Source organism: Miscanthus floridulus, chromosome 2, assembly GCF_019320115.1.
Source record: "Miscanthus floridulus cultivar M001 chromosome 2, ASM1932011v1, whole genome shotgun sequence".
Taxonomy (NCBI): domain Eukaryota; kingdom Viridiplantae; phylum Streptophyta; class Magnoliopsida; order Poales; family Poaceae; genus Miscanthus; species Miscanthus floridulus.
The window spans coordinates 57,509,039-57,531,031 of NC_089581.1; the positions used below are offsets into that span (position 1 = coordinate 57,509,039).

The 21,993-nt window shown below is 53.7% G+C and overlaps 2 protein-coding genes and 1 pseudogene across 2 annotated transcripts; 2 read left to right on the plus strand and 1 right to left on the minus strand.

The window, feature by feature from the left end:
• Nucleotides 1-1,762: 1,762 nt before the first annotated feature.
• Nucleotides 1,763-2,496, plus strand: LOC136538901 (cortical cell-delineating protein-like). The gene has a single exon (XM_066530830.1). It carries the CDS (start codon nucleotides 1,806-1,808, stop codon nucleotides 2,277-2,279), a length of 474 nt encoding a protein of 157 aa, XP_066386927.1. The 5' UTR covers nucleotides 1,763-1,805; the 3' UTR covers nucleotides 2,280-2,496.
• A 1,105-nt stretch (nucleotides 2,497-3,601) lies between these two features.
• LOC136538902 (pentatricopeptide repeat-containing protein At4g21705, mitochondrial-like) lies at nucleotides 3,602-11,661 on the minus strand (annotated as a pseudogene).
• Nucleotides 11,662-11,816: 155 nt separating this feature from the next.
• LOC136536596 (pentatricopeptide repeat-containing protein At2g20710, mitochondrial-like) lies at nucleotides 11,817-12,864 on the plus strand. The gene is made up of 2 exons (XM_066528837.1): nucleotides 11,817-12,136; nucleotides 12,612-12,864. Exons 1-2 carry the CDS (start codon nucleotides 11,817-11,819, stop codon nucleotides 12,862-12,864), a joined length of 573 nt encoding a protein of 190 aa, XP_066384934.1.
• The last annotated feature ends 9,129 nt before the right edge of the window (nucleotides 12,865-21,993 follow it).

Genomic DNA, 21,993 nt, shown 5'->3' on the forward strand with positions numbered 1-21,993 from the left:
TTATCTAGTTCTATGATTAAATCCATGCAGCAACCACTGGATTTGTATAGCCGTCGATGTCGCGAGGAGCATGGCATGGGTCTTTGATTCAATAGATAGGGACCCGGTGACATACAAAGACTTCATATCGATTCTCAAGACGTATACATATCGACAATCCTCATTAGCTTATATGTTTGTATACATACTTGTAATGTTCACTTTTGGATACTAATAAGTTGTATTTGCTAAAATAATTCGAACAGGGTATTTAGGTTCTATGTCACTAATCATCAAGGAAGGCATTATCCAGTAAGGAAGGAAAAGCTGGCTATAAAAACATTATGTGCGGTAAGTGTAACTTACTTCTTCAGTACTTCATTACATGGCTATCAAAAGCATTACTTAACATTTTCATATGTAAAACACAGTGCCCCAAGCAGAAGCCTGGGAGTGTACATTGTGGATACTATATATATTCTATGATGAGTAACACCGGTGCCTACAGGAGACACCGCTTAAGGGTAAGTTTGAACCTCTTCACCCGTAGTATAAAAACTTCGTACATGATATGAAATACTAAATCGAAACGTGTTCTCTTGTAGTGGAAAGAAGAGAAATGATTGAAAAGAGACCCATACAAGGATGACCAACTCTTAGAGCTCGTCGGGGACCTTTGCAACTTCATATTGGACCAGATTGTACACGTCAAAGGCGCCTACCATGACCGAGTCTGACTTAGGTAGAAATCCTTAGTACCAAAACCTTCGTGAGACTGAAAGGCTAGCTCTAGTACGTTGATAACAATGTTTATGGAATTTGTATATTTAATGACGGATTGTATATATTCTTGTGAATTGGACTTGTAATTGTAGTTTATATAATACTCTTGTGCTTGTAGTCTAAGGGGTTCGGAACGCTGGTCGTGGGGCGTTCGGCAACGCGAACGCGGTTCAGAACGCTGGTTGCGGGGCGTTCGGCAACACGAACGCGGTTTGGAACGTTGGTCGCGGGGATGGAATACGCGGAAACAAACAGTGTTTTGGTCGAATTTGAATTATAAATTTGAATTTTTTTGACGGAAAAACGTACTGTAGGGACGGTTCTAGATTGAACCGCCCCTACAAACAGGTATTATAGAGGCGGCTGGTACTACAGTCGCCTCTACAAATCGATTTGTAAGGGCGGAACCGCCCATACAAATGCATGATTTGTAGAGACGGTTGGGTAGGGGCGGCTGGCCAAACCGTCCCTACAAAAGGTTACAAGCCGCCCCTAAAAAGCGTTTATGCAGTAGTGGCTTTGAGTCTTATTTTTGGAAAATGTTTGATCAGAGGTCTATTTGTAAAAAAAGTTTTTAAAAAGGATCAAAATGCAAAATTTAAGCACGGTCACCAGCAAGTAGTACAACGATCCAAATAAATATCCATGCATATGCATATGCATAGCATGTGCATGCATGCAACTTGGTCATCACGCACGGTCACGGGCATGCAAAACTCCAAAACACCACAAAATATGCTAGATTCTTTGCTTCCCGTGAATCGATGTGTGGGCATGGAATGAAATTAAAATGTATAATGCATGCAGACATGCAGTGCAGTGCCAGCTCGATCGATTCCTAGCTCTCGTGGAACTGATCGAGAGCTCCTCTCATCCATGCATCGTAGCATTTCACGTGGTGTGGTGAGGCCCTCGTGTTCCTTCCTGGTTCGTTGAAATGCTTGCTTCCCCTGCAGCCAGCCAGCCACTACCTAGCTACCCTAGCCCCGGCCCCCTGATGTACTGTATATAGAGCGATCGATGTACCTCTCTCGAAAATATGTATGCCGGCCCAAAATAAGTGTGCACCAGCTGAGCATATAAGATATATAATGGCGGCGTCGGCGTCGAGAGGAGCGGCGGCGGCGGCGGCTCTGGTGGTGGTGCTCGCCGTAGTCAACTGCTTTGCGCTCTTAGCGTCGGCGCACTACACCAACTGCCCGCCGCCGCCTCCACCGCCATGCCCTCCGGCCCCAAGCAGCGGCGGCGGCGGGGTGGGGTGCCCCCGGGACGCGCTGAAGCTGGGCGTGTGCGCCAACGTGCTGGGCCTCATCAAGGCCAAGGTGGGGCTGCCGCCCACGGAGCCTTGCTGCCCGCTGCTGGACGGCCTCGTCGATCTGGAGGCCGCCGTCTGCCTCTGCACCGCTATCAAGGCTAACGTCCTGGGCATCCACCTCAACCTCCCCATCGACCTCACCCTCCTCCTCAACCACTGCGGCAAGACCGCCCCCAAAGCCTTCTACTGTGGCACCGCCTAATAATACTACATTACATGCATGCATGCTTCACTTCTAGGAGTACTTACATTCATCTCATCTATCGACGTCGACCAACCATGCATGCACACGCACGAATAACTCTGCAGCTTGCCCAATGCAATCGCATGCAATTCTTGTTTCTTTCTTTCTTTCATTCTTTTGTGTTTGTGTAAGTGTAGCTGATGGTCCTAGCCTGGCTAGCTTTATTATTACTACCCTATTATTGTTTGATAAAATCTGCTTCTCCAAATCAAATTGTTTTTCGTATATACCAACATAAATTATTTTTCACTAGCAAACGTGCCCATACGTTGCAACGGAACCCAATACATATTAGAATCGGACTCTATATCATCGCTAAACGCGAGTTGTTCCAACTTTTATGAGCATGGTTCATGAGTCCGGATCACATACATGGTCCAATAATACGTCAGACTCTGTATCGCGCTAGACGCGAACTGTTCTAACTCGTATGTGCACAGGTTATATATATAAGTCCGGGCGGAAGAAACTCTTCATTGTCTTGGTAGCTAGAGGGAGGTGGACGAAAAAATAGGAGGGGAGAAATTTTGCCTATTTAATATTAGGTATAGATGTGCTCATCGATCCATGTGGAACTTAATTTGTAGCTTGAAACAATTGATTTCAGGACTTAAATAAAGCACCAATCTAGGTGTCTTCTTAATTCGAACATTCGCTATCGTCCAAAATCAAGGTACTAAATAGCGTATAGCGGCGGATTGGTGTCGAGGTAGCAGATCGCGGATGGCGGGCGCTATTGCGGACGCTAAGTTCCAATAGCGACATATGATAATTACATTTAAATTTAAGTGTATATATCCGAATAATCGGTATAAATATACATTTAACTATACACAACTCAAAGAACTGATGTCTCACATACTTAAATTAAGAAAAAGCATAGTGTTCCACAACTTATATAAGTCATTGTATATCAGAGTTTATAAAAAAATAGATTATGATAGCCATAAATATTTTGAAGACCATTCGTTATCATTGTTAAAAAAGTAGCTTGTTATTCTCATGGTCACTTAATTAAACCATCTGTGCATCTTAAGTGAACTAGAATTATTTATTTATTGCATACCATACCATGCTATTACGGCTGCTACGAAGAATTGCGGAGTGCTATAGCGGCCCGCTAACTTAAATAGCGGCGGCTAAGTTCCAACTTGCTAAAATAATAATTAATAAAAACAACGAACTATCAAAGGAAGGGTTGTAGCTAACTACTAATTAATCTACTACTAGTATATAGGATCAGACAGCAGTCCAGAAACACCGTTTCATTAACAATCAGCTCAGGCAATATTATCCTCGTGAGGAGCTTCCGTTGCCTCTTCAGCTTTCTGTTCTCTCGAACGAGCCCTCGACAAAGCCTCGGTCATATCAGAGTTCAATGGCACAACAACTTTCAGCAGACTAATGAAAGCTTCTGTTAGATAATCCACTGAACACAGCAAGGGAAGACGGCGCCGAAAAGGCCCCCTGCTGTGATACTGTAGCCGCTGCAGGTGCAGATGCCGCATGGCTCACCTGCAGCACTGTAGGCACATGCAGTGGCCGGCGCAGAGTCAGCCCTTTATGTTATCTAGTTCCTGTTGCAGCATGCCAGCTGTACAAAGACTAGAAAGATAGAGTTGTATAAATAGGATACCACAGCAACTCGGTAAAAAGAGTTCAGATTTGCCATCTCACAGACAGGGCTTCGGCCAACGCTGGTGTCTTGTATTGTGCGTACTTGCTCTGTTCTCCCTTCTTCTAGCTCCAGCCATAGTGTGTGGGGACGGACAACGCTTGTTCGTGGTCGGCACGGCTAGTGGGTGCTCGGCAACACTAGCGGGTGCTCGGTAAGACCGGCGAGTGGTTCACTCGCCTAAGCCGGTGATCCTATGGGCCAACAAGTGGTATCAGAGCTATACAAGCGCCGTCGCCAGACTAACCGCTGGTGATGACGGATGGTTCGGAGATGGGCGACAGCAGTGCCACTACTATGGCTGCCCAGCCACGACCGGAGGTCGTTGTTCGTACGGTGCGGGAGGTCAGCGGCACCAGTTGGCCGACGCTGACTCGCACCAACTATGGAGAGTGGTCGATGACCATGAAGGTCTAGCTCAGAGCCCGATGGCTCTGGAATGCGGTTGACAAGGGCACCGACAATGAAGAAGATGACATGTCAGCGCTGGAGGCTATCCTCGCTGCTGTACCGACGGAGTACAGGGAGCCGTTAGGGGCGAAGAGCTCGGCTAAGGAGGCGTGGGAGGTTATTGCGGCGATGCGCGTCGGTTCCAACTACGCAAAGAAGGCAACGGCCCAGCTTCTGAAGCAGGAGTACGCCAACCTCAAGTTCAAAGATGGTAAAATGGTGGAGGACTTTACCCTCTGCCTGCAGACGCTCATCAGCAAGCTGAAGAGCCACGGCGTCACCATCGACGAAGAGGAGGCAGTCTCCAAGTACCTCCACTCCATGCCGACAAAGTGCATCCAGATCGCTCTCTCCATAGAGACGGTGCTGGACTTGTCCACCCTCACCATTGAGGATGTGACAGGCCGTCTGCGGACAGTGGACGAGCGCCTGGAGCAGGCGACAACAATGAAGGACAGCGGGAAACTCCTGCTGACGGAAGAGGAGTGTGCTGCTCGGAGGAACTCTAGGAAGGCAGCCTCCTCCAGCCGCGGTGGCGAAGGCAAGCGCCGCGGCAAGGCTTCTTCGGAGAAGAAGTAGGTCGACCCCAACGCCTGCCGACGTTGTGGGAAGATGGGCCATTGGACACGGGAGTGCCCAAACCGCAAGTAGGAGAAGAAGACTCAGACTCACTTGGCGCAAGCCGATGATGAGGATGAGGCCACTATCCTGATGGCGACGTTCTGTGCACTGCACGATGTCGAGGACGAGGAGAGGGAAGAGGCGACGATGGTGGAAGAACCTGGGAAGACCCTAAAGACTATCAACCTCGACGAACCACGCGCCCAAGTTCACCTCGGACGTGTGGGCGCCGACCATGAGCAGCGGTGATATCTGGACTCTGGTGCCAGTAACCACATGATGGGCTCCAAGGCATCCTTCTCCGAGTTCGACGGTGATGTTACCGGTACAGTGAAGTTTGGTGACGGCTCAAGGGTGGCTATCCAAGGACGTGGCACCATTATCTTCAGATGCCAGAACAGGGAGCACCGCGCGCTAACGGATGTATATTACATCCCGCAGCTGCGTTCCAGCATCATCAGCATTGGTTAGCTGGATGAGCGCGGTAGCGAGGTACTGATCAAGGACGGAGTCCTTAGGATCAGGGATTGGGAGCAACGACTTCTTGCCAAGGTGAAGAGGTCCCTGAACCGGTTGTACCTGCTTGACCTGAAGGTAGAGTAGCCGGTGTGCCTGGCGGCAAGGCACTCCGAGGAACCGTGGATGTGGCATGCCCGGTTCGAACATCTTAGCTTCGACTCGCTTGGTCGGCTGGAGAAGATGGTCCGAGGGCTACCCCATATCAAGCACGGAGGCAAGCTGTGTGACAGCTGCCTAGCCGGGAAGCAGAGGAGGCTACCTTTCCCAAAGGCGGCCAAGTATCACGCAAAGGAAGCTCTTGAACTCGTCCACGGCGACCTCTGCGGGCCGATCACGCCTGCTACATGCGGTGGTCGACAGTACTTCCTCCTACTCGTGGACGATTGCAGTCGCTACATGTGGCTGTAACTCTTGACGAGCAAGGATGAAGCGGCGGCGGCGATCAAGAAGTTCAAGACGCGCGCGGAGGCCGAGAGCGACAAGAAGCTCCGTGTGCTGAGGACTGATCGCGGCGGTGAATTCACTTCGGTCGAATTTGCCGCATATTGCGCGGATCAGGGTGTGGGGCAACACCACACCGTGCCATACTTGCCACAACAGAATGGCGTGGTGGAGCGACGGAACCAGACAGTGGTCGGCATGGCCCGATCCATGATGAAGGCCAAAGGCATGCCGGCAAGGTTCTGGGGGAGGCGGTGACCACGGCGGTGTTCATCCTCAACCGCGCTCCGACCAAGGCCCTGACGGGCAAGACGCCGTTCGAAGCTTGGTATAGGCGCAAGCCGAGCGTGTCCTTCCTTCGGACATTTAGCTGCATCGGCCACGTCAGGAAGACAAAGCCGAACCTCATCAAGCTGGAGGACAGGAGCACACCCAGGGTCCTCCTAGGCTACGCGGAGGGTACCAAGGCGTACCAGCTCTACGACCCACACAGAGACAAGGTCCTTGTCTCGCGCGACGTCGTGTTCGAAGAGGAGACGGCTTGGGACTAGAGCAGTCCGAGCACGGGGGAAGCTGGCAGCTTCACCAGCACCTTCGTCGTTGAACACTTGGTCATCCATGATGGTGGAGACGCTGGGGAACAGGTGCCGAGCACTCCGGGAGGAGTGCCAAGCACTCTGGCAGTAGAGTCGAGCACTCCTAGGGCAGTGTCGAGCACTTCAAGAGGGATGCCGAGCACTCCGAGAGGAGTGTCGTGCACTCCTGGAGGGATGCCGAGCACGCCAGGAGTGGTGCTAGGAGGTTCTGCAGTGGTCGCGACCACTCTAGGTCGGGTGCCAAGCACTCCCATGGCGGAGCCAAGATGTCTTACAGTGGTGTCCACCACTCTAAAACTAAGGCAGGACACTCCTACAGTGTGGCCAAACACTGTAGGAGTTATGACGAGCTATCCAGAAGTAGTGCCGAGCACTCAAGGTGCTATGCCAAGCACTCTAGCGGAACAGGGAACTCCATCGACGCCGATCGAGTTCGCCTGACCTCCCGGTGATATCACTGAGTTCGTGGATGCCTTCCACGAAGGTGAGGAGGTGCGGTTCCACAGGCTGGACGACATCGTCGGCGGCACAGGTCCCACGGGTCTGGCGGGCAGGCTGCTCAACGACGTAGAGCTGCTACTCATCAGTGTAGAGGAACCTTCCACGTTCCCACTAGCCGAGGGCGATGGAAACTGGCGACAGACGATGCTGGAGGAGATGAAGGCGATCGAGGAAAATGAGACGTGGCAGCTCGTCGATCCACCTCCAGGATGCCGTCCGATCAGCCTGAAGTGGGTGTACAAGGTCAAGCGGGACGAGCACGGCGCTGTTGTCAAGCACAAGGCGCGCCTCGTCGCCCGAGGTTTTGTACAGCGCGAGGGCATCGACTTCGAGGAGGTCTTTGCACCAGTAGCGCGCATGGAGTCGGTTCGTTTGCTACTAGCCTTGACAGTAGCAAAGGACTGGCGCGTCCATCACTTGGACGTTAAATCGGCCTTCCTCAACTGCGAACTGGCAGAAACAGTCTTCGTTAGGCAACCTCCAGGGTTCACTGTCAAGGGAGAGGAGCACAGGATGCTCCAACTGCGTAAGGCGCTCTACGGGCTGCGGCAGGCCCCTCGAGCATGGAACGCCAAGCTTGACGCCACGCTGGGCGAGCTTGGGTTTCAATGGTGCGCAACTGAGCACGCGCTCTACACGCGGCGACGGGGGAAGGAGGAGCTCATCGTCAGCGTGTATGTGGACGACTTGATCGTCGCCGGCGCGCGTGCGGAGGACATAAGCAGCTTCAAGCGTGAGATGGCGGCTCGTTTCCGAATAAGCGATCTCAGGGCGCTCACCTACTACCTTAGCATCGAGGTGAGACAGGGGAGGGAGGCACTTACGCTCGGGTAGAGCGCGTACGCCTCGAAGCTGTTGGAACGAAGCGGTATGGCTGAGTGGAAGCCATGCGTGACTCCGATGGAGGAGCGGCTGAAGCTTACGAAGGCCAGTACCGCGACGAAGGTGGATGCGACACTCTACCGATGCATCGTCGGCGGTCTGCGCTACCTAGTCCACACGAGGCCGGACATTTCGTTCGCCGTGGGCTACGTCAGTCGCTTCATGGAGGATCTCAGAGAGGATCACTAGGCTACGGTGAAGCGGCTACTACGCTACATCAAGGGGACGGTAGATCATGTGATCATCTTCCCAAAGACCAGCGAGAGTAGGCTGCAGCTCACTGTGTTCAGCAATGCAGACATGGCGGGGGACATTGATGGACGACGGAGCACCTCTGGTGTGCCTGTCTTCCTCGGGTCGGCCCTAATTTCATGGCTGTCGCTAAAACAAAAGGTGGTGGCGCTATCTACGTGCGAGACAGAGTACGTAGCGACGGCCACAGTGGCGTGCCAAGTTGTGTGGCTACGCTGGCTGCTGGGCGAGCTGACCGGCGTGGAAACTCACCCACCAGCACTGATGGTGGACAACCAGCCCGCCACCGCCCTCGTGAAGAATCCGGTTCTGCACGACCGGAGCAAGCACATCGACGTGAAGTTTCACTTTCTTAGGGACTATGTCGATGGAGGGCAAATCGTCATCAAGTTCGTCGAAACTGGTCGGCAACTCGCGGACGTCCTCACCAAGCTGCTCGGACGTCTTCGACTCACGGAGCTGAAGGAGATGATCGGCATAGAGGGGGTACAAGGGTTAGCAGTAGGATTAGGGGAAGATTGTTAGATAATCCACTGTTACCTTGTGTGAACACAGCAAGGGAAGACGGCGCCGAAAAGGCCCCCTGCTATGATACTGTGGCTGCTGCAGGTGCAGGCGCCGCACGGCTCACCTACAACACTGTAGGCACATGCAGTGGCCGGCGCAGAGTCAGCCTTGTATGTTATCTAGTTCCTGTAGCAGCATGGCAGCTGTACAAGGACTAGAAAGATAGAGTTGTATAAATAGGATACCATGTCAACTCAGTAAAGAGAGTTCAGATTTGCCATCTCACAAACAGGGCTTCAGCCACGCTGGTATCTTGTATTATGTGTACTTGCTCTGTTCTCCCTTCTTCTAGCTCCAGCCATAGTGTGTGGGGACGGACAATGCTTGTTTGTGGTCGGCACGGCTAGTGAGTGCTCGGCAACACTAGCGGGTGCTCAGCAAGACCGACGAGTGGTTCACTCGCCTGAGCCGGTGATCCTGTGGGCCAACAGCTTCGATATCCTTGACCTCCCATTCATCTCCAAGATACTTAAGTATCATCTCAATCATTGAAGGCCTAGGGATCCAGCCGGTATTGGGGACGTACATAGAGAGGGCATTTTTGGTCAGCTCATAAGCTTTCGCGACATCACCTTTCTCCGCATAGCCAATCGCCACAATCCCCCAGCTGGTTGAAGTAGGCATCTTTCCCTTTTTCAAGAAGCCATCGAGCAGCGTCTCAGCCTTGTCCGGCAAGCCCTTTTGGCGGTACCCTGTGAGCAGGGCATTTGGAACTTGGAAGTCAAATGCATTTTTGCTAGACTCCCACTCTTTCAGCAAGTCTTCAGCTTCTGTGATCTCATCAAGCTTCACAAGCACGGCAAGCATATTGGTGTAGTCCTTGTTTATATACCGCTTACAGTTCAACATTTGCAGCGCCCATAGCCTCTTGACTTCTGATTTGTCCCCAAGGTAGCCATACAAGGAAATCAAGTGGCCATAGGCACCCGCATCCTTTTTATCCATTTTTGCCTCTGCTTTCCTTAAGGCAGAGTATGCCTTCTCCCTTAGGTCACCCTTAATGTAGTTGCTTGCCACAACAGCATAGGTATTCCAGTCAACAACAATTTGAGGCTCACATTCCATCGCCTCCAGGGTGTTCTCCAACCCAAAAAAGTCAGCTCTTGTGCCATAAGAATTTATGCATATTCTGTAATCTAAAATTATCAGGAACAATCCCATCGCTCTTCATTTGTGCCATCACCGAAGGTACCCTCTCATGCTGCCCTATGTTGGTATAGAGGCCCATGAGGTTATTGTAGGGGAGCGTGGAGAACACAAAACCCAGCTCTTTCATATTCTGAAAATGGGCCAACGCTTTGTCAACCAAGAGTTCTCGTGTGTAGCAGTTGAGAAGTGCACCATAGGGTTTCTCTGTCTTATCTTTGTCAAACAGGTTATTGAAGTAGGTCTCTGCTGCTCCAACTCCATGGACTTGACCAATTAAATCCAGGTGAATAGCATGATCCTTTGGCAGAAATTTGACGTGATCCTTGAGATTCATCCACTCAGAGACCTGTGCAAAGTGAAAAAAGATAATGATCGATAAGGGATCCAAGAATACATACAAAACTGTGCATACAACGTCTGCGGCGCTAAGTCCTAGAACATATATGCTTCTAGAGGGTATGTATTCACTAATCATGTGCTATGAAGCAATGATGGCCAAACTTGTACTGAATCCTATATGTTGGCCAGCATTGCGGACACATACAGATTGGTCAGCAAATAAGTAGACCTATGACTGAAGAGCAGGCCAAAATCTCCTAGACTCCTCGATTCCTAACGATAACTCAAGTTGCCCTCTTTGTATCAATCCTATCCATGTTGCTCACAGAAGAAAAAGGTATTAACAAAAAATATTTCACGTGATCAGCATTGTACCGATAAGTTGCCCATTGCATTTCAGAAATTTCTGCATTACATCATACAGATACATCTCAAATGCAAATACGAAGACACAGATGATACGGACATGTACAGCATCAACAAGAAAAACATAACCATCCCCCCATATTATTTCATCGAACACCTTCCATGCGCAATCACAGCAAGCAACCTACTAGAATGAAAAGAGGGCATGAGGAGCGCCGTATCTACCTCGAGGGCCTGGTGGTGGCGGCGGCGCTTGCAGAGCTCCTTGACGATGTGTTGGAGCTCAACGGCTCGGAGGCAGTTTCTGGACCGCGCCGCCCACAGTTCGATCTCCGGCACAAGGAGTGTGCCCGGGTGGCCCAGCGGCCACAGCGTGGACTGCAGGCTCTGCGGCCGCGCCGGCGGCGGTCGCTCCTTCTTGCTGTTGCTGCGAGATGAGGTGGCAACGGCGCGAGAGGGGGGCACGGGGAGGAGTCCTCCGCGGCGGCCAAGGCTGAGCAGGCGGCGCGCCGCGACGAAGAGAGAGGCCATGGCGAAAGGCGTGGCCGTTGGCGGCTTGGCGCTGGCTTTGCCGTAGCCCGTGGGGCCTTTGGGCTTTTGGCCATTTCGGCCCAATTCTCGTCGGCTTCCCTTCTTCCCCTTCCCCCGAAACCCTCGCACTCTAGCGGCCCGCACAAAGCCGCCGGAGCGCCGCGCCACCATGTACCGGCTTCTCCTCCGCCGCTTCTCCACGGCTGCCGAGGGTGCTGCCACCGCCTCTCCCTCCCCCTCTCCCTCTCCCTCCCCCTCCACCTCCATGTCCCCGACCCTGCGGCAACCTCTGCCGGACGACCTGTACCGCCGCATCATGAATGTCGGGCGCCCATCCATCCCGCTATCCCCCGTCCTGGAGCAATGGGAACAAGAAGGCCATACCGTCAAGAAGTTCGTCATCCAGGCCATCGTCAAGAAGCTCGTCGGCCTCCGCCGCTTCGCCCACGCACTCGAGGTCCCAGGCAAACCCTCCTCCCCCAGTCCCCCTAAACGAATTGCTTCCTTTTTTTTTTTGTGTGCGTGTGTAGATTCTTGCTCATTTCCCATGCACATTCCGCTCGCTGAGTCAGGCGTTTCGTTGCGTTCTTGCAGCTATCGTTCTGGATGACCGACCGGAGGCACCTCCACCTGTCGGCCGGTGACGCCGCGTACCGGCTGGACCTAATCAGCAAGGTGCACGGTCTTGAGAAAGCTGTCGAGTACTTTGGCATGTTACCGAAGCAGCTGAGGAAACCGCAGTGCTATGGCTCCCTCCTGAAATGCTATGTGGAGGCGAAGGCCGTCGACAAGGATGAGGAGCACTTCGCTAAGATGCAGGAGATGGGGATGAAGAGTTCTTATGCATACACTTCGATGATGAAGCTTTACTTACAGACTGGGCAGCTTGAAAGGGTGCACGCCATGTTCCAGGACATGGAAGAGAGGTGTGAAACCTGATACGTTCAGTGTGGAGAGTATGTTAGCTGCGTACATTGCTGCTGAAGATGTCGAGGGGGTTGGTAAGGTGCTCGACAAGGCCAATCCACACGAGAAGCTTGTGAGTTGGCATGGACATGCTTTGGCAGCGAGCTTGTTCATGAAATCTGGGATGCAGGTGAGGGCTGTCATGGCTCTCCTGGAAGCCGAGAGGCGGATATCTCCAAAGAGTAGTAGGATTGCATACGCTTTCTTACTCAAGACCTATACTGATCTGGGGATGTATCCTGAGGTTGGACGCATTTGAAGTGTCTACAAATCCAAAGTGCCACCGTGCAACACGATGTACTTGTCGAGGATAAGTGCGTTACTCAAGATGAACGACATTGATGGGGTGGAGGCAACATTGAAAGAGTGGGAAACGGTCTGTCTTTGTTATCATGATTTCAGATTAATCAACTTGATGGTTGATGCTTATTGCAGAGACGGTCTTGTGGAGAAGGCAGTAGCTCTTGTGGATGACGCCATCAAGAAAGGGAGGACACCTTACGCTAATACTTGGTATAAGTTGGCTGGTGGATTTTTTAAAACTGGTGAGGTACCAAAAGCAGTGGACATGACAAGGGAGGCTCTTGATTCTGTGACTCCTCCATGGAAACCTTACCTTACAAATGTGCTAACGAGCCTGGAGCACTGTCGGGGACCAATACTAGGGTACCCGAAGAGGAGGGGCTGATGGTCGTTATACGTTAATCCATCCAGACAGTCCAAGGTGCGACTACAGCTCCAACCGACACCGAGGCCACGGGTTCCGCCTCGCCCGACCTCTAAAGGCGGGTTCCGCCTCGCCCGACCTCAGAGGGCTGGCTCCGCCTCACCCGATCCATCGAGGGCAGGCTCCGCCTCGCCCGACGTCTGAGGGCTGGCTCCGCCTCGCCTAACCCCCGAGGGCGGGCTCCGCCTCACCCGACGTTTGAGGGCTGGCTCCGCCTCGCCCGACCCCTAAGGGCGGGCTTCGCCTCGCCCGGCGTCTGAGGGCTGGCTCCGCCTCGCCCGATCCCTCGGGCACGTCTCCTAACGGAGGCTCACGTCGCCGCCAACCACTACGGGCCAGAAAGTACAACCCAAGTTCAATCTTCTGGCATTGTGCAGGGAGTGCTCACATCTCAACACGACCTGTCCTCGCGACATGTCATTCTAGGGGACCCACATCGTCCACAGTGACGGATGCCTGGTCACTATACTGTCTACTCCCTGTATGACTGCTGATCAGCACGCTGGGTTGTCGCCCCGCCCGGCGGGGCAGGATGGGACGTCACGACCCGCTGACAACGCCTGGGCATGGCATCATCAAGCGGACAGACGCTCGACGTGGGGCTGTCCCTGTCACCACCGGCCATGTCGGCGGGGCCCGCACAAAGGAAAGGAAAGGCCCAGCGACCCTGAAGGACTTCCTCTCCCTCTCGTCCTTCTCTTTTGTCCTGTTGTAATCCGTGCCTTCCCTTGGCCTATAAAAGGGAAAGCAAGGCGTCCCTTAGAGGGGCATCGGACTCATAATCACATGAGATCGCAACCCATCACACCACATCAGATCAGAACCACTAGCATCGAACCTCGAACACATAGCCAAGCAGCGACTGAGCTCTTGGTACCCATTTGTTCTTTCCATTAGAGACTTGGGACTTGTCCCTCACTTGATCGTTTGTAACCCCTATTACGAACTTTTTAGTGCTAGTAACACGAGCAGCAGCAACGAACTGGACGTAGGGACATTCAGCCCGAACCAGTATAAATCCCGTGTCCTTTAAGCACACCATCCGAGCCAGACACGCAATAATACAAATTTACTTGTTGGTGTTTACTCAAAACATCGACAGTTGGCACGCTAGGTAGGGACCTTTTGCGTGTCTCGACATCAACACCAGACCTCGGATGGCTAGTCACAACATCACCTAGGTCCCGGACGCGCACGTGCGCTTCGGGGACTTAGACTTCATCATCACGACAGAGGGAGAGCTGGCGCGAGCACCCGTCATCATTCAGCCTCTCCACTCCGTCGGCCTCGACACAATCGTCGAGGCGCTTAAGGAGCTGCGGCTGCACGCACCGAAGGCCCACGCCCCCGGGAGCAGCTAGCTCCTCGACTTCGACTATGGAAGGCTAGAGTGCCAGCTTGGCGTCTTCTTGGGACCCCGACCGTCTTGGGAGGACCTGCGCCACCTCACCTTCTCGTTCACCAACGTCATGGCATGGCTCGTCGAGCGAGAGCCCCTCCCCCTGGAATACCTCATTCGGAGTGCTCCGATAGTGCTCCCGTTCGGTCTCCGCAACACCGCAGAGAGCGTTGGCCACTTTGTGGCGTCACGCATTCCTCCATCCCCCGCGAACGACGAGTTCGTGGGGTGACCAAATACGTCGCGGAGTCTTTCCACGACCTCCTCGTAGAGGAGTCGAAGTCGCCCTTCAGCTCTAACTCCAGTAGGGGAAGCCATCACCCCTCTTGTGAATGTTTCATGGCAGGTACCTTCGAAGGACACGTCGAAAGCATCCACGAGGAAGAGGCCACCCCGACGAACGACCTCGACAACGAGGTCAAGGATGATGCAGGGGTCCCACCCCCTGCGGTTGGAGCAGCTGAAGGCCTGACACCGAGAGCTCGAGGAGGCGCGACTCTAGCTCGAGCAGGAACGCGCGAAGCTCGATCGAGAGCCACGGGGACGATGGGTGCGCACGCGCCATGGCCCGTGACGTGAACCGGAGGATCATCGAGGATGATGAAGCCCTCCCACACTTCGCCCGGACGAGCCAGAACATCGCTGCTGCGGCGGCCTTGCTCCGTGGGCTTTCGGGGGCCACGACGCCCTATGAACGTCGGGCCCATCATAAGATTCGCACGCTGCTCGAGTGCGCGGCGGTGCAGCAGGCCAAGAGCTCGCTGTCTCGGCGACGCGAGCTCGACGCTAGCCAACGCACGCCCTCAGAGTGACCTGACAAGGACGCATCAGTCCACCAGGCACGGCAAAGCGGTAGGCCACGCATCACGGTTCCAGTGCATGAGCGCCTCGATTGCAACCGTGACGCGCGCGACACCCTCGACGTCCGCAGGCGTACCCATGGCGATACGGGGGAGGGGGCCAGCCGCGGCTACCACCCATGACGTGGCAGACGCTACGACAGTGGCAAGGACCGAAGCCCGAGCCTTGGCCTACCGGGACCTCAGACCTTCGGGCGACACATCCTCAACGCAGCCTTCCCGCCAAGGTACCGACCACCAACCAACATCCCGAAATACTCTGGGGAAACGAATCTTGGACTATGGCTTGAGGATTATCGGCTTGCCTGCCAAGCCAGTGGGGCAGATAATGATGATTTCATTATCCGTAGCCTTCCATTGTTCCTGGCCGACTCGGCGTGGACATGGTTGGAACACCTTTCGTCCAACAGAATCCAAAGTTGGGCGGACCTGAAAGAGATCTTCATGGGGAACTTTCAGGGCACGTACAAGCATCCTGGGAACCCATGGGATCTCAAGAACTACCGGCAGAAGGCCGGAGAAACCCTCCGTGGGTACATCCGGCGCTTCTCCCGACAGTGCAACGAGCTGCTTAACGTCGCCGACGCCGATGTTATAGTAGCTTTCCTGTCCAGGACCACCTACGAGTCCCTAGTTCACAAGCTGGGACGTAAGGGTCCGTGACTCACCAAGGAACTCCTTGACATCGCCACTAGCCATGCCTCAGGAGAGGAAGCGGTCGAAGCGCTCTTGACCGCCTCAAAGGCAAGGCAAAGCGGGACGAGGATGTCAGGGAGGGCGCCTCCAACCGTCCCATCAAAAAAAGAACAAGCAGCGGCGCGAGGGCTCGCTCGTGGCCGCCGTCGACCACAGAAGGGGTCAGAAGCCCATGGAGGGTACTCCGAACCACTTTGAGAAGCTGCTCGAGGGGCCATGCCCGAACCATGCCTTCCCCGTCAAGCATTTGTACAAGGACTGCAGCCTCATGAAGCGGTTCTTGTCCGGAGGCTCCAACAAGGGGGAGCACAGGAAGGATCCCGACCCAACCGCGGACGACGTCGAGGGGAAGGACAGTAGTTTTTCCAACACCGAAAGGATGCCTCATGATCTTTGGAGGGTCGGCAGCCTATGACTCCAAGCACCGTCAGAAGCTCACGCGCCGCGAGGTCTATACGGCCGAGCTAGCCGCACCTACTTTCCTCCAGTGGTCGGAGTCCACCATAACCTTTGATCGGACCGACCACCCGGAGAGCGTCCCGCAGCTGGGGATATATTCACTCGTCGTCAACCCAATCATCAGCATGAAGCAACTCTCCAAGGTACTGATGCATTTAGGCAGCGACCTCAACATCATGTACGTCGAGACGCTCGACGCCATGGGCATCGATCGATAGCGCATCCGGCCGATCGGAGTGCATTTCCACGGCATCGTACCTGGAAAGCAGGCCATGCCACTTGGGTAGATTAATCTACCCGTCACCTTTGGTGATCCGTCCAATTATAGGACGGAGACCCTCACCTTCAAGGTGGTGGGGTTCCATGGAACCTACCACGCCATCCTGGGATGTCCATGCTACGCGAAGTTCATGGCCGTCCCCAACTACACCTACCGAAAGCTGAAGATGCAGGGCCCAGGTGGGGTCATCACCGTCGACACCTCCTTCCAGCATGCCTACGAGTGCGAGGTCGAGTGTTGCGGTCACGCCACGGCAATCATCGCCTCCAAGGAGCTTCCATCCATCAGGAAGGAGGTCGCCGAAGAAGGACTCGACCCCAAGCGATCGATCGGGTCTTTTTCGGTGGAGGGCGCTAAGGAGGTCCTCACAGACCCAGTAGCTCTAGGAGCAAGGTGGTGCGCATTGGCACTGCGCTTTCCTCCGAATAGAAAAGCGCGTTCGTCGACTTCCTCCACGTCAACAAAGACATCTTTGCGTGAAAGCCCTCGGACATGCCAGGCATTCCGAGGGAAGTTGCCAAGCATACCCTGAAGATCAAGCCAGGCTCCAAGCCGGTGAAACAGCGCCTATGTCGCTTCGATGAGGGGAAGCGTAGGGCCATTGGCGAGGAGATCGCGAAGCTTTTGGCGGCCAGTTTCATCAAGGAAGTACACCACCCAGAATGGTTAGCCAATCCCGTTCTTGTATGAAAGAAGAGTGTGAAATGGAGGATGTGTGTTGACTACACAGGCCTCAACAAAGCGTGTCCAAAGGATCCATTTCCTTTGCCACGCATAGACCAAGTAGTCGACTCTACCTCAGGGTGTGAAACCCTTTGCTTCCTTGATGCGTAGTCCGGGTACCATCAGATCACGATGAAAGAGTCCGACTAGCTCACGACGTCTTTCATCACCCCGTTCAGATCGTTCTGCTACGTGACGATGTCGTTCGGTCTAAAGAACGCTGGGGCCACGTACCAGCATTATATGCTCAAGTGTTTCGGGGACCTCATCGGGCGGACCGTTGAGGCCTACATGGACGATATCATGGTCAAGTCCAAATGGGCTGACCAACTCATAGCCGACCTGGATCAGACCTTCTCAAGACTTCGAGCAAACGACATGAAGCTCAACCCAAAGAAATGCGTTTTCAGGGTCCCGAGGGGTATGCTGCTTAGTTTCATTGTCTCCGAGCATGGCATCAAAGCCAACCTGGAGAAGATCTCGGCCATCACAAGGATGGGCCCAATTCAGAACATAAAGGGGGTACAACGAGTTATCGGGTGCCTCGCCGCGCTCAACCACTTCATTTCATGCCTCAACGAATGAGGTCTCCCCGTTTATCAACTTTTGAAGAAGGCCAACCACTTCGAATGGACGCCCAAGGCCCAGGAGGCGCTTAATACGGTTAAGCAGCTCCTGACGAAGGCCCCAATCTTGGTCCCTCTGACCGATGGAGAACCGCATCTGCTCTACATTACGGCCACCACGTAAGTGGTCAGCATCGCCTTGGTGGTGGAGCGAGAAGAAGAGGGGCACACCCTCAAAGTACAGTGCCCCGTGTACTTCATTAGCGAGGTCTTGTCCGATTCCAAGACCCGCTACCCCCAAATCCAGAAGCTCCTGTATGCCATCCTCATCGCCAAAAGGAAGTTGCGCCACTACATCGAGTCACATCCAGTGATGGTCATGACGTCCTTTCCCCTCGACGAGGTTGTCCAAAACCAGGACGCCATGGGAAGGATCACGAAGTGGGCGCTCGAGCTGATGGGCTAGGGCATTTCATATGCCTCCCGAACGGCCATCAAGTCCCAGGTGCTGGCTGATTTCGTTGCGGAGTGGACCAAGGTCCAAATGCCGTCAGCAGTCGTCGACCAGGAGTACTGGACGATGTACTTCTATGGATCGCTGATGAAGAAAGGCGTCAGCGCAGGGCTAGTCTTCGTTTCACCCCTTGGGGTACGCATGAGGTAAGTTCTATCCCATCGGGTCATACAAGCCAACCGGACGGCTTAACCACTGTCGGGGGAAGGGTAGGGAGCAGCAGGATGCCCCACGCGGGTCATGTCGACCCCATCACAAATGATAGACTTGGATTCCGCTCGAACATATCCGGTAAGAACTCTACAGACCCGTCACTCGTGCCATCGAGGTAAGCCCTATGCCAGCGGGTCGCCCAAGTCAATCAAATGATTCGGGCCGCTGTTGAGAGACGGGTCACCCTTACTTTAACACACATTTATTTCTCTATCGAGCCCTTGACCCCAGCAACGGCAAGGGGTCGGGCCTCTCTCGGGGGCTGGCAAGAATATCTGTTCGCTAGACATTCTTTATGTTCGACCCCTTCTCACATTAAAAAACTAGAAGCAAGGTATGCGGAGACAAACACTGAGTGAAACTGGTCGGACCGTTAGAAGCCTATGCCCTAGTGGCTATGACGTTTTTGCTCACCAGCGTGATCGGAGTTTTTGTCCCCGCATCCTGAGCTTTAGCCTCCACCTCCCCCGAAAGGATTTGGAGAGGCCCACCTGCGGAGTCTCCATCGAAGAGAGGTCGGTAGGTCGCTCGAGGCCAATCGGACGGCTCGGGTCATGGCCGAGATACGGGCAAAGGGCAGTAGGATACCTCATGCAGGTTACGCCAACTCCATCACGAACGATGGACCTAGACCCCACACGGACATATCTGATAAGAGCTCCCCGAACCCGTCCCTCAAGCTGTCAAGGTAACTTTACCGACTGCCACTTTTCTTTTCCAGTGCATAAACATTCATTCATTCATTCATTCATTCATTCATTCATTCATTCATCCATTCATCATACATTCATCCCATATGTCCAAGCATTGCATATGCAATTGCTACATTATAACGCTTCGCATCGCGCCACGAAGCGGTAGTCATCTCATTTGACATGAGCGGCAACCGACCGAGGTTCGAAGGCCGGCCCGCGAAGGGCTCAAGGTCACCTCACGTCAAACAAAGCTAGGGGAGAAAAACTTAGATGAGCCCCAGTGGCCTTGCCCGACCCCGCTCAGAAGCGAACAGGGACATCTAGACCTTTCTCGTTCGATCCTAACCTCGAGCCAAGCCCACAGAATCTCCATCAAGGAGAGGCCAGCGGGCCACCTGAGTCGCTCCGAAGCGACACAGGCATCTACCGGGAGGCAGGTTAAGGAGCAGTGGAATGCCATATGAGGGCTATGCCAACCCCATCAGCGGATGATGGACCTGAATTCCACTCAGATGTGCCCATTAGCGAGCTCACCGAGCATGACACTCAAGCCATCGAGGCAAGTGTCGTTAGGTTAGCCCCTCCGGTTGTGAAAACCGAGGATGGGGTGACGCATGAAATCTGGCCGACCCCTAACGACACCCAAGGGGCTCAGGGGCTCGAGCCACCCGACCCAAAATTGGGAGACCATGGTTCGAAGGCCAGCCCACAAAGGGCCCGAGGCCGCCTCACGTCGAACAGAGCTAGGGGAGAAAATGCAGATGAGCCCCAATGGCCTTTGCCCGACCCACATGGAAGCAGACAGGGTCATCTCAATCTTCTCGTTCGATCCTAACCTTGAGCCAAGCCCGCAGAATCCCCACTGAGGGGAGGCCATCGGGTCACCGGAGCTGCTCTCCGGAACGGCTCGGGCATCTATCGGGAGGCGAGTTAAGGAGCAGTGGATTGCCATGCAAGGGCCATGCTGACCCTATCACAAACGATGGACTCGGATTCCACTCGAACATGCCCGTTAGCAAGCTCACCGAGCGCGTCACTCGAGCCATCGAGGCAAGTGACGTTAGCTCAACACCTCCGGTTGTGGAAACCGCGGACGGGGTGACGATCACAAAGACGAGACGACCCTCGATTGGGCCCCTACTACGCGCGAGGGCTCGAGGCAAGTTGGGCTCACAAGGAGACCAAACGCGTGGTCGTAGAATGATGGCTCAGAACCTTGCGAGGGGGTACGTGCGAAAACAAGAGATGTTTTCTCCTACTAATTTCGCTATCCTCTCCTCGATCTTTAGTGACACCTAACCCCAACAATGGCAAGGGGTCGGATATGACTCGAGGGTAGATAAGGGTAGTCACCACGCCCAACACCCTTCCTCATGTTAAACCTAGTAGGCAAGGTCTGCGGGAACAAATGCTGAGTAAAACTGGTCGAACTGCGAGAGACCTACGCCTCGGCGGCTACAGCATCTTTGCTCACCAGCATGATCAGAGGTTTTTGTCCTATACCTCGAGCTCTATGGTCTTAACAAATGAAAGGGTCGGAATGCATTAACCCCTTTTCACACATAAAAAGGGAGAAAAAACAAATTCGATCAAACGAAACAAAAATGATAAGTTTGTTCAGATAGTACAGAGGGGTCGGAGCTTGTCCGCTTGTTACATGAATGATTGCCCAACCTATCTGACTAAATAACCCCTCTAGGGGAGAACTATGCTCTCTAGTCTATCTGCCAGGTCCTGCGAAAGGGGAGCCACCGCCGTCTCCATCTCCTCTAGCTCGTGGGCTTGATAGCCAGGTGCGAAGCCATGGCTCATCGCCTCTAGGTCGATGCTATCCCCGTAATGAGAACGAGCAATCGTGAAGGTTTGATTCACCCTAGCATGAAGGGCATTCTTCTTAAGCTGGCGCACCCGCGCCGTGATCTCGACAGCATGGGCCGCGAGCGACCTGGTCCCCTCCAACCACACCACCTCAAGGTCGTCGCAGACCACACTGAGGGCGACGCTCAGGATACCGAGGTCGTCACTCTCTGCCTAAAGATTCCTCCTTGCCTCGGCGAGGTCCACGACCAGCCCGATAGAAACGCTCTTGGCCTCCAGCTTCTGGGCCATCGTGTTTCCAAGCTCGGTGAAGGGGACCATGACGCCTAAGAGGGGGGTGAATTAGGCAACTTAAATGTCTACTTCTAAACTATGGCCTCTTTATCTAACCCTAGCAAAACCTATGCAATAGATAATCTATCTAAATGTGCTACTACGGTTTTGCTAGTGTGTTGCTATCTCTAGCGCAAAAGAAGTAATACAATCAATATAAATGCGGAAGCTAAAGAGTAAGGTAGAGATATGCAAACTCCCATCGACGACTCTGGTATTTTTATCGAGGTATCGAGAAGCGCGCAAGCTTCCTCCTAGTCCTCGTTGGAGCCCCTCACAAGGAATCCCTCACAAGGGCCAAGCTCCCAGTCGGGTAACTACGTGGATAGCCTTGGGCCTTCCCCACGCGTAAGTCGGTCTCCAACGTGCCTTCCGGCAAGCCTCTTTCGGATGCTCCCCACTGTCTTCACTATCAAGCTTCTGGCCGAAATGCCGTGGGCCTTGTTCCCTCCGGTACACGGTGGCAACCACACCACAAACACGGTTGGTGTGATCTCGCAAGACTACAAGCCCCTCCGATGTACAACAATGGTG

What these genes read in the sequence shown, in the direction of transcription:
- LOC136538901 (XM_066530830.1), top strand. Translation starts at nt 1,806, where the DNA reads ATGCCGGCCCAAAATAAGTGTGCACCAGCTGAGCATATAAGATATATA.
- LOC136536596 (XM_066528837.1), top strand. Translation starts at nt 11,817, where the DNA reads ATGACCGACCGGAGGCACCTCCACCTGTCGGCCGGTGACGCCGCGTAC. An exon ending in TTCCAGGACATGGAAGAGAG is followed by an intron (nt 12,137 to 12,611) that starts GTGTGAAACCTG and finishes TGCTTATTGCAG; the next exon opens with AGACGGTCTTGTGGAGAAGG.